Source organism: Oncorhynchus nerka, linkage group LG27 (genome assembly GCF_034236695.1).
Source record: "Oncorhynchus nerka isolate Pitt River linkage group LG27, Oner_Uvic_2.0, whole genome shotgun sequence".
Lineage (NCBI taxonomy): Eukaryota > Metazoa > Chordata > Actinopteri > Salmoniformes > Salmonidae > Oncorhynchus > Oncorhynchus nerka.
The window spans coordinates 43,782,783-43,795,494 of NC_088422.1; the positions used below are offsets into that span (position 1 = coordinate 43,782,783).

Here is a 12,712-nt window from a genome sequence, read left to right on the forward strand (position 1 = left end):
CATGTGCCTTTTACTGAGGAGTGGCTTCCGTCTGGCCACTCTACCATAAAAGCCTGATTGATGGAGTTCTGCAGAGATGGTTGTCCTTCTGGAAGATTCTCCCATCTCCACAGAGGAACATTGGAGCTCTGTCAGAGTGACCATCGGGTTCTTGTACACCTCCCTGACCAAGGCCTTCTCCCCCGATAGCTCAGTTTGGCCAGACGGCCAGCTCTAGGAAGAGTAATTTAAGAATGATGGAAGCCACTGTTTTCTTGTCAGCTGTGGAAACTTATATAGACAGGTGTGTGTCTTTCCAAATCATGTCCAATCAAATTAATTTACCACAGGTGGACACCAATCAAATTGTAATCAAGGATTATCAATGGAAACAGGATGCACCTGAGCTCAATTTCAAGTCTCACAGCAAAGGGTCTGAATCCCTATGTAAATAAGCAGTTTATTTTTAATACATTTGCAAACATTTCAAAAAACCTGTTTTCGCTTTGTCATTATGAGATTGTGTGTAGATTCTAATAGATAACTGGAAGGATATAGCTATGTACAACCATTTTCCATCTAGCTAGTTGGTCATCTACATGTTGCCATCGATACATATGTCTATCATGTTGAGGTATCTAGCCATAAATTAAACCTGACCAATCAAATGGATAGGTGTAAGCAACTATGGTAATTCCAACTGCCCTTAAATAGACACAGATAGGGAAGGGGGGGATGGAGGATTAAAGAGAGCGGAAGACAGCAGTGCAAATTTACTTAAGACTCAAGTATTTCAACAACTCTTCTCTTCCAACTTGTTAGGCAATCACATGTACCTACAGGGGAAGGATGGCCAGCCACACAGGAGGGTGATTTTCACTAAGGAAGAGAAAGAGGCTATGCTGACCGAGATGCATGCTAGCCATTTCAGAGTGAAGTGCATGGTTGCTAAAAATCAACCTACACTTCTTCTGGCGTGAGATTGTAAAGGATGTGGTTAGCTGGGCCATGTGAAATAACCTTTTTGTTTATCAATCACATTCTATTATACATTAAATTAGTATGTTTTCAATGAATGTCATATCAGAGAGCACACAGTGTTACAAATTGTCACGTTGTGTTTGAAGGTAAGTACCGGTCTAGCCTGCCAGAAGTTTGAGAGGGTGAAGACTGTGGCGCCGGAGTTGAAGCCCATTAGTTGTTTCACCATGGCACATGGACGGTAAATGTCACAATTCACATTTTGCCCTGATAAGTTGTTTTGTAATGGTTGCTTTATTTGTTCACAGCAGAGTTCAATATTATAGAATGTGTATGTGTCAGTATCCTTACAAACATCTGCATATTGTACGACACAAATACGGGTAGGAATAAAGTCATCTTCTCTCTAACACTTTAAAATGTTACGGGTTAACCTCATCGGACCCTTCACGAAATCCAGGAATGGCAACAGCTGGTGTCTGACGGCAACCGAACAGTTTACCAAGTGGATGGAGGCAATACCCATTAAGGCCAGTAAAGGGAGAGAACGTGCTTAACTCTATAAATGTCCTTCTGTAACCCATTAAAAAGGGTGCTTGAAACCAAAATGTGATTTTCATTTAGTATGATACCCATCAAGTATGAGACTGGCGAGGCCACCACGGCGATGATGGACATCTTTAACATCCACGGTTCTCCTGAGGTCATCTTGACTGACCAAGGTCGTGAACTCTGAAACAAGGTATGGATGTTGTAGGTTATATTCTGTCACCAATGGATTGTTTTGCAATTTAGTTTTTGTTTTTCCGTCGTACATGACCAGACATACACTACATGACGAAAAGTATGTGGACAACTGCTCATCAAATATCTCATTCCAAAATAATTTACATTAATATGTAGTTGGTCTCCCCTTTGCTGCTTTAACAACCTCCACTCTTCAGGGAAGGCTTTCCACCAGATGTTGGAACATTGCTGCGGGGACTTCCATTCAGCCACAAGAGGTCGGCACTGATATTGGATGATTAGGCCTGGCTCGTAGTCTGCATTCCAATTAATCCCAAAGGAGTTCAGGGCTCTGTGCGGGCCAGTCAAGTTCTTCCACATCGATCAACAAACCATTTCTGTATGGATCTCACTTTGTGCACAGGGGCATTGTCATGCTGAAAGAAGAAAAGGGCCTTCCCCAAACTGTTGCCACAATGTTGGAAGCACAGAATCGTCTAGAATGTCATTGTATGCTGTAGCATTAATCCTCCTCCACCAAACTTTACAGCTGGCACTATAAATTGTGTCGGGTAGCGTTTTCCTGGCATCTGCCAAACCCAAATTCGTCCGTCGGCCTGCCAGATGGTGAAGCCTGATTCATCACGCCAGACAACACTTGCGTTTCCACTGCTCCAGAGTCCACTTGTTGAGAGCTTTACACCACTCCAGCCGATGCTTGGCATTGCAGATGGTGATCTAAGGCTTGTGTGCGTCTGCTCGGACATGGAAACCCATTTATGAAGCTCCAAATGAACAGTTCTTGTCCTGACATTGCTTCCAGAGGCAGTTTGGAACTTGGTAGTGAGTGTTGCAACTGAAGACAGAGAAATTTACGCGCTTCAGCACTTGACGTTCCCGTTCTGTGAGCTAGTATGGCCAACCACTTTGCGGCTGAGCTGTTGTTGCTCCTAGACGTTGCCACTTCACAATAACACTAGGGTAGCTCTAGCAGGGCAGAAATCTGACACACTGACTTGTTGGAAAGGAGGCATCCTATGACAGTGCCACGTTGAATGTCACTGAGCCCTTCAGTTAGGCTATTCTACTGCCAATGTTTGTCTATGGAGATTGCATGGATGTGTGCTTGATTTTTTTTTTTTACACCTGTCAGCAACGGGTACCTACCTTCAAACTCCGTGCCTCTGCTTGACATCATGGGAAATTTTAAATAAATCAGCCAAGACCCCAGAAAGAAAATTGTGGACCTCCACAAGTCTGGTTCATTCTTGGGAGCAATTTCCAAATGCCTGAAGGCACCATGTGCATCTGTACAAACAATAGTACGCAAGTATAAACACCATAGGACCACGTAGCAGTCATACTGCTCAGGAAGGAGACACATTGTCTCCTAGAGATGAACGTACTTTGGTGCGAAAAGCGCAAATCAATCCCAGAACAACAGCAAAGGACCTTGTGAGGATACTTTTGTACCGGTTTCCTCCAGTATCTATATCCACAGTAAAACAAGTCCTATATCAACATAACCTGAAAGGCCGCTCAACAAGGAAGAAGCCACTGCTCCAAAACCGCCATAAAAAAATCCAGACTACGGTTTGCAAATGCACATGGGGAAAAATATTGTACTTTTTGGAGAAATGCCATCTGGTCTGATGAAACAAAAATAGAACAGTTTGGCCACAATGACCATTATTATGTTTGGAGGAAAAAGGGGGATGCTTTCAAGCTGAAGAACACCACCCAACCATGAAGCACGGGGTGGCAGCATCATGTTGTGGGGGTGCTTTGCTGCAGGAGGGACTGGTGCACTTCACAGAATAGATAGCATCATGAGGGCGGAAAATTATTTGGATATAAATAAGCAACATCAAGATAATAGCCAGGAAGTTAAAGCTTGGTCGCAAATGGGTCTTCCAAATGGACAATGACCCCCAAACATACTTCCAAAGTCGTGACAAAATGGCTTAAGGACAACAAAGTCAAAGTATTGGAGTGGCCATCACAAAATCTCAATCCCATAAAAAAAATTGTGGGCAGAACTGAAAAAGCACGTGCGAGCAAGGAGGCCTACAAACCTGACTCAGTTACATCAGCTCTGTCAGGAGGAATGGGCCAAAATTCACCCAACTTAAGCTTATGGGAAGCTTGTGGAAGGCTACCCGAAACATTTGACCCAAGTTAAACAATTTAAAGGCAATGCTACCAAATACTAATTGAGTGTATGTAAACTTCTGACCCACTGGGAATGTTATGAAAGAACTAAAAGCTGAAATAAATAATTCTCTACTATTATTCTGACATGTCACATTCTTAAAATAAAGTGGTGATCATAACTGACCTAAGACAGGGATAAAAAAATAAAAAATGTTACCCCCCCTTTCATGGTATCCAATTGTTAGTAATTACTATCTTGTCTCATTGCTACAACTCCCGTACGGGCTCGGGAGAGACAAAGGTCGAAAGCCATGCGTCCTCAGAAACAAAACCCAACCAAGCCGCACTGCTTCTTAACACAGCACGCCTCCAACCCGGAAGCCAGCCGCACCAATGTGTCGGAGGAAACACTGTGCACCTGGCTACCTTGGTTAGCACGCACTGCGCCCGGCCCGCCACAGGAGTCGCTGGTGCGCGATGAGACAAGGATATCCCTACCGGCCAAACCCTCCCTAACCCGGACGAAGCTAGGCCAAATGTGCGTCGCCCCACGGACCTCCCGGTCGCGGCCGGCTGCGACAGAGCCTGGGCGCGAACCCAGAGTCTCTGGTGGCACAGCTAGCGCTGCGATGCAGTGCCCTAGACCACTGCGCGGACAGGGAATTTTTACTACGATTAAATGTCAGGAATTTTGAAAAACAGAGTTTAAATGCATTTGGCTAAGGTGTATGTAAACTTCTGATTTCAACTGTGTTTCCTACCCCCTCCAAGTTTTTTTGATTGGACCAACCAGACCCTCAAGACTGCCAATGGGCAAGTCCCTTGACGTACCAGGAACGATGGGAGGACAACATGAAGGTAATTCTCTTTGCACACAACAGCAGCGTCCAGGCGTCCACCGAGTACTTGCCCTATCACCTGATGTATGGACAGGAGCCGCAGCTGTTTACTGAGGTAAACAAAGCAATTGCATATACCCTGTCCCCTTTAACTCTGCTCCTGTTCTCCTAACACTGATATTTTTTGTCTTCCTAGGGTTACCTCAGTGGAAGCCAGCAATCTTCTCCAGTTGGACGGTTAACCACTGAAAGCTCTGACGCCATACACTTCGTTGAAGCCCAATAGACAAAGTATGTTAAGCTTTGGTTGACATTTGAAAAAGCAAGAAATGGTAGTTATGCTGAGCTTATAAACATCTACCTCTTCAATTTACTTTGCAAAAATGACTTTAGGACCATCGACTGTCCGAGCCACCCAGGAGGCATCTCATCCACCAGAGCCAGTGAGTTCGGACCAGTCTGATTCTCAGAGGGGGACCCGCTTGAAGGAGGCTATACTTTCAAAAACTGTTAAAGTACATATCTCCAATTTAGAACAATGCACTAATCCATACATTTTCTCACAGTAAAGTGTAACCCCTGTGTGTTTGCTTGTTTACGTCTCTGTCTCCTACCCTGTTCCCTTTAACTCTGCTCCGGTTCTCCATGAACTAGGGGTTCTGCCAAACACCCAGACGTGGATCCACCCAATGTCCTCCATTACCAACCACCCTCCAACTTTTCATTACATCTACTGTTATTGTCATGTTGTCATTATCTGCTAAGAAAGTTGTCTCGCTCGATCATACTGGGCACATAATATGTGAGATACACAGGTGAATTAAAAACACTAGCACTGCAAACGCAGGTGAACTAAAAACACTAGCACTGCAAACGGCCAGAGCAAAGAGAGCAGCAGTGCCTGGACTTTGCAGTCTCCCTGTTCAAATCTCCCTTTCCGAGACTGGCTGCCTGTTGAGAACAAGTCTATCATTACCATGTGAGTGTACAAATCATCTGTGAAAATAAATTAAATGACACAACTGCACCAAAAATCAAAACGTTTATATATTTAAATCGTAAATGTCGTAAATGTTTTCACAGCTGTTTCACGGGGTGTTTTTCATGGTTGTAAATTGTACAGTATCCCTTGATGGTATTTGTTAGTTCCACATTATTCATTGTTGTATCCTAGGACCTACAATAAAAAAATATATATATATATTATTCAACCACAAAGGTGTACTGATGAGCTATGCGAGAGAGAAAACAATTAAACCAGAAGAGGACAAATGAAATAATATAATTTCAGTGTAGATAAAGGAAGGTCAGCTTAAAATAAAAACATGGCAGCCAGACAAGCCAGTGTATGACTCAAACGGATTTGCATATGGAGTGGAAATTAGCTGACTTTGATCTGTAAGGTAAGTAACTTTGTGTCAAGCAGATTACACCTGTTCTTTGCTATTTCCGAAATGTAGCAATGTTTAAGACATGGATTTCATGTTGGAATGTTAACATGGTACCCAAAAGTAGTTTGAAGTAATGTTGTCATCTTATTAGCTAAACAAAGGTTGTTTAAACAGCAAAATTGTCATGGAAATCAGCCTTGTTTGCATAGAAGGGATGGATATAATGTAATTTAGGAGGTAATGTTTTGGGCTGGGGGCAATTATTTGGCATGAAAGGCCCCCCGGTTGCAAAAAACATCTTAGGTTCTTACCTTAAGGAATAATTTCCCCTTGCCTAAGATAATTGTTTAAGAACATTGCATAGAGCCCTAAAATATTTCCTTAGGTAAGGGCACACTTAACCCTGAAGGAGTTTTACGGTAGTTTGAAGGCATGTATGGCAGAAAGAGTATCTGGTTACCATGGAGACGGCCTGATTCACTAACTAAACCTCCTTAAAAAGAGAGCATTTCTCTCTCACAAAATGAAAGCTATTTTGCTACAATCAAGACTGGCTAACCAAATTGCTTCAGAAGATAAATCACATTTATTGCGGTACATTTTTCCCCAAACTTGTTTATATTTCTTTCTAGTACGTCAAGCTATCTTACAGAGTATATATAGCCAGCTAGTTTTGTAGCCATGGATTGTGCACCTTCCATTGTTTAGCTAAGTAGCTGGCTGGTTGATGTTTTCCTTTTGTAACCAGTGCAGATTAAAAGGAACAGTCACCTCCACAAATGCTGTTGACATTGATACCCATGCTGAATGAAGCACTTAAGGGTGCCCATGAGGTCCTTTAATTTAAGGGGGAAATTGACCTTAAAATGAAGGAAAAGGAAATTAAGGAAAAATAACATTTACTTCAGGTGTTTTATGCAACCGGGCCATGATCCTTTATTGATGTTACTTTTTAAACTCACTTAAAAAAAAAAAAAATCAGTGTAGATGAAGGTGAGGAGACAGGTTAAAGAAGGATTTTTAAACCTTGAGACATTTATTATGTATGGGTGCCATTCAGATGGTGACTGGGCAAGACAAAAGATTTAAGTGCCTTTGAACAGGGTATGGTAGTAGTTGCTAGGCGCACCAAAGCTGCTGGGTTCTTCACGCTCAACAGTTTCCCGTACAGTGGACAACAAACTAGAGATGGTGGGTGTTGAAAACTTCTTTCTTGTGCTTTTTGAGGTGGAATAACACGTTATTAAATCTAAACCTGTTCCAATAAAATAACACTTAAGGCCTGGCTAATGTGTGTCCATAAGAGGACAACATTGCTAGCTGCTAGATGAACTTGGCATGATGATGGGTAAACAACCTTCATTGAAAGCCCAAGCATGGCAACGCTGCCATTCAATGAAGATGATTTAATACCCCAGGCAGCTTTGGTCATAGGCCTCCATGACAAACCCAGTGCTGGCGTTGAAGAGAGGCCTACAGCTTCCTTCATCTCCCCCTGGGGACAGCTTGTGGCTGAGTAAACAGCCATTTGGAACCCAGTCGCTCTCGGCTGTGACTTCTTCCATGGAATATATGCAGCCCGAATTAACGCTCTGATGACACACAGCCATCTGTTGTTGTGTTAAGTGTGCTAAGGCATGAAGTGTTGAGAATTCACTAGCTCGTTCTCTTTTAAGGTCCGCAAACGTGCACGCGCACACAATCTCCCCTCCCACACTAGACAACCTGAAAAGGCAGAACCAACCAAAAGCCTTTCAGTTTTCACTTCATGGAACAGAGCCTCAGAATGAATTAAATAATAGGCAAAGGGACAGGATAGTAACAGGAGGACAAGTCAATGCCTCTTTTCTCTCACAGTGTGGTGCACCTCTGAAGCCCTCAGATTCCTCCTCGCACAGCGCACGGACCAATAGATTAAAACTGCATAGCATACAGCGCTAAGTGAATAGCACTAAAAATACATCCTTTTCACTGCCACATGAAAGGGGCTGCCTTTCCCCTGTCCACTATTGAGCAGCCACTGATTCCAAGACAAAGGCTACACCTCCTCAAAGAGGCAAGGGGGAAAAAAATAGCAATCATACAGGCAATTATTTTCCAATCCGCCTGCAGCGGGCGATAATGTCAGCTCTCCTCTCCGCTCTCCCTAAATAAGAGGGGATGGGCATCAGTGCTGCAGCCCGGCTGCCATTAAGACAAATGGGCCAATCTCCAGAATGCCTTGCTTTCTTCCAGTCAGTGTGATAGGGCGTCCCTGCAGTGAGGTTGAGCCAGTCTGGGTACATACAGTATAGCGACACAGAAAGACAGAGGAACACAGAAAGGGATAGGCTTATGCTCTGTGTTCATACGGACATAGGCATCGTAGCCTGGTAGCCAGATCTAGGCCGAGTTTGCCTTCAGCCAACTCCTTTGTTGTCGTCATGTTTGGAAACAGATCTGGCTAACCAATAACCACCAGGTGGCCCAGGCTAGGGACATGGAGTTAGGCCTACTTTTCATTACTATGGCAGGCATAGATAGTCTGTTCTGTGTACACATTCCATTTCACCGATAGCCAGTCTGTTTCTCCTTTAGCGTTGCTAAGCCAAAAGGAGTTAGCTAAAGCTAGAATGGACTGGCAACCAGGCTAAAAGAGGCTCGGTGTACATTTACAAGGGTACTGTAGTATGTTGCTGGGCCCAGCCTTTCACATAACACAACCACTCTGATATTCTACACAGCTCTGGACAGGCATCAAAAAGAGCTGGAGTACAGAGAGAGAGGGGGAGGGAGAGAGAGAGAAAAAATAAAGTGATAAGAGGGGAAAAGATGGAAGGGAGAGGATAGAGATAGCTTGAACAAAATAACACTGGAATATTTTTCCCAATTCTGTCCTGGGCAACCGAACCGAACACAGCATTATATTACTTACGCCCCAGTTTCATACAGCCCAACAGATTGAGAGGGATAGACAATAGGAGCACTAAAGTACAAATAAATAAATAAATGAAAGGAGGACAGACTAATAGGGACAGGTGAATAGATTGAGCAGATAGTTGAGAGAAAGAGAGTTACCTATGAATTTACTAAAGAGAGGGGGAGGGAGAGAGATAAATAGTTTCCTCCTCCACCTGCGTTGCTGTTGTATAGAGCCTGCAGTCTGTCTGTGCAGTTTAAGATTTTTTTTTTAAAGAGCAAGAAGTATGAACTTAATAATACATCCCCCTTTATTTCTACAAGGTTGGAGTGAGCAAAAGAAAGAGGAGACATCGCGTGCCTCAGTGGCGTAGCGCAGTTTCACAGGTGCCCCGCCCCGCGCAAGGCAATATATAATACAAATCGCCAAACCTTTTTGTTTTGTTTTATAGCACTACTAAATGCTCGAATTTTGTTAGCATTATGGCCTGTTTTCCTAGATTTAGAACATAAAGCAACACTTCTAAAGCAAACATTATCTCTTAGGTCTTGCACGGCAAATACTTCCATTGCTTAAGCATGTGTTGCGGAACAGTGCTGAAAATATTTTTGCAGAATATTGAGAGAAAAAAAAAAGTTTAAGGGCGTTAGCCATAAGTGACAAAGTTGACAAGCCACTGACTGAGTTTGACAACAGATACTCAAAACAGACATTTGTGTCTTTAAAAATAAAAAGTTCAATACAAACATTTGCAAAATATGGGAAATGATTCATTTGAATATCCCCAATAAAACAACCATTCTGTCAGATTTGTTCCACTCTTACGGAGTTGAGTTGACATTAGACAAAAATTTGATAGATCTTTTATTTTTTTCTTCTTGTTCATTCACACATTAGCAATTTAGTTTTCCTCAGTTGCTTTATGACTTTAAAACCTAGTTAAATGTCACATATTTGAACCAAAAAGAATATTCTATTTTAATCTATCAGAGTTGACAGTTTATAGTTGAGAGTATGGTGATTCCAATATTGTTCGTTTAAATCGATCAGAAGTAGAGAACTTTACAGACCATGAGTGTTCTTGTGGCACTACATGCAATGAGGACATGGGTGAGAGGGTGTAAAAAGCTTGTCGGGGCTACGGGTTGGGTGCTACGCCAATGGTGTGTGTGTGTGGTAGTAGCTGAAGACAGTGCAAAGCTCTGGCCTCCCTGTGGTGAGGAAGAGTGAGTGGAGAATCAACCATTATGACCCGTGTCATTACACAGCCAATACGTGATGACATAAGTGTGCATGTACTTGAAGCCTAGGCTATTCATGCACAAGGGGTCCCATTGAGAAATCACCGTAGGCCTAATGACTGAATAACAAAAGGAGGTCTTCCCTGTGCAGTAGCCTAGACCTAGACTGTGCTGAACACAGGCCTCTACGATGTTTGAATACCCAGCCCACCTACATGCTTTGAAATAACTTACGGATTACTTCACATTAAGAAATAAGACGAGGTGGGCAGAGGTCTGGTAAACAAACACGACGACAACAACAACAACAAGGCAACAGTAAACGCGTCGTCCCCCACAAATGACGCAGTTAGTGAGTGAATGGGTACAAGGCCAATATCTCCTCGCTAAATCCTACACCACGAGAGGGAGATCATCTTGGTAAATGAATTAAGATAACATGGGTTTACGGATTGAAAATGCAGACCTAGTCAAACCATTTCAATAGGACGAGTGTGGGCGGACTGGAGCTCTCACTACATCGAGTCGCTGTCAGTCGATACTGTAAAATGTTAAACCTTTACCATGTACCTATGTTTGTCCGGTGTAAAATCGGGCCTGTTTTTGTTTGCTGAAATCCACACCAACAGTTTCCTAGTTTCTATTGCTCTAAAATGGCAACTTGGCGCAAATGCCCCAATTTAATCTCAGATTATGTAGGGTAATCTACATTTTAGAGCAATTGAAACTAAGAAAAGGTTGGTGGTTGTATTTGACAAAAGTTTTATTCAAAAGTATGGATTTCAGCAAATGACAGGCCCGACTTTACTTAGGACAAACATACGTACACTGTAAGCTTTTAAGATTTTACAGGTATCAACTGCCAGCGTCTCAATGTAGTCGGAGCTCCAAACCACCCACACTAGTCAACGCTCAACTCCCTTGTACATTGAGATTTCTCAGCAAAGATCAGGTCCCCTCAATCCATACTAACCGGATTCATTATGATCTAAAAGGCAAAACTGACCCTAAATCTCTTCTCTCCTAGATAGTACTGACACGTGAAAGGACTGGGTGAATTTCAATCACATTGTTTTGCATTTTTCAAACTAGATGCTGAGACAACACACACTCCTTACGTTATAAATTGAAGAAGGACGTATCTCTGCTACAATGTCAAGCCTTGTCAAGTCATTGGTGAAGGAAAGGAGACAAGGTAAGGAAGCTATTTCAGTCTACAGAATAGCCTGAATGTCCTCGACCTTGCCTACTAAGAACCTTGCTACCTGAGGGACAACAGTGCCTAGTCACCACGGCTTTGTCTGCTGACTCACATCTGAGGCTCGGCTTATATATTAAGCTACACTATCTTTCTCAGATGAGAAATCTGACCTTGTTCTACATCCTCAAACAATGGTTGAATGGAAAGTGTCTGACAGGGTTGCAGTGCCATATTTTGAGGGCATTGATGATGGGATGTTTTAACAGAGATGGGCTTCACTGAGCTTTGACGTGTCAAATGTGTTTCAATTAACATACAATGAAAAAGAGTGTATGGAATTTATTGAAGAAACTGATGTGATTTGTTTGGGATATATCAAAACAGGTACACGTACTCCATCTAGTGGTTATATCTTACATGAAACAAAAAGAGAGCCAAGATCTCAATAACATGTAGCAAAGAAATCAAAATTCAATACCACTAATGTAATAATCTCGATTAAAATTAAAGTGTAGAAAAATTGTCACGGTTTGAACTAGCTATCATTTTACATATTGAAACGAATATTTGCTAGCTAACATAGCTACTGTTACATTTGCTTACTTTGTAGCTTGTACCATTTACTGTAACGTTAGCTAGCCATCTAAAACGTGTAGCTTCTAGTTAAAGTAGATAGCTAATAAAACTGGAGAGTTTCAGAAGATAGCTGACGTTACTTGTACCTGGGACAACAATAACGTGACAGAGGTGGCTTTCTAGGTCAAAGTTTCTAGGGATGAGGTAGCTAAAGCGTTAGCAACTTACCCGTCCAAGTTTTTTGTTCGGGCTGCAAGTAGTATTTATTTCCGAAATGGTCGGTGCCCACATGTTCTTTTATCACCCCAAAGCTCCGGCGTAATAGACCCCCGATCCTGCTCATATTGAGCAAATATGATATAGCTATCGGGCTCGTATTTTTCACCACACAACCTCCCCTATCAACGCATGTTCAATTGGATTTGTTGTTTATGCAATGTCCCGTATCTAAAAACAGACAACAGTAAGATATGTTTTAATTGGATGGCAGAATCAGAGGAACCAATCAATGCACTTGTTATGCCAGCGAGGTCTCAAAAAATCCTGACGTAACAACATGGCCGCGCACACCCCTTGTTGGCTGGAGCTATACTAGCTTGCTAAATGAGTTTAAATAAAACAGTTTGGCTGATTCAAATGATTTTATTGACGTTTATAAATTTCAGATCACAGAGATTTATTGTACACAAAAAAGTTTGCAAAACTGGTTTAGTAGCTAACGATAT

The 12,712-nt window shown here is 42.4% G+C and overlaps 1 protein-coding gene across 1 annotated transcript in view; it reads right to left on the reverse strand.

Annotated features, from left to right (window-relative positions):
* ndufaf2 (NADH:ubiquinone oxidoreductase complex assembly factor 2) overlaps nucleotides 1-12,426 on the reverse strand; it is a 37,490-nt gene extending 25,064 nt beyond the window's left edge. The window contains exon 1 of the mRNA XM_029638306.2: nucleotides 12,216-12,426. Within this exon, the coding sequence (XP_029494166.1) occupies nucleotides 12,216-12,330 (115 nt within the window). The 5' untranslated portion in view covers nucleotides 12,331-12,426. The remainder of the gene's footprint in view (nucleotides 1-12,215) is intronic.
* Nucleotides 12,427-12,712: the final 286 nt, after the last annotated feature.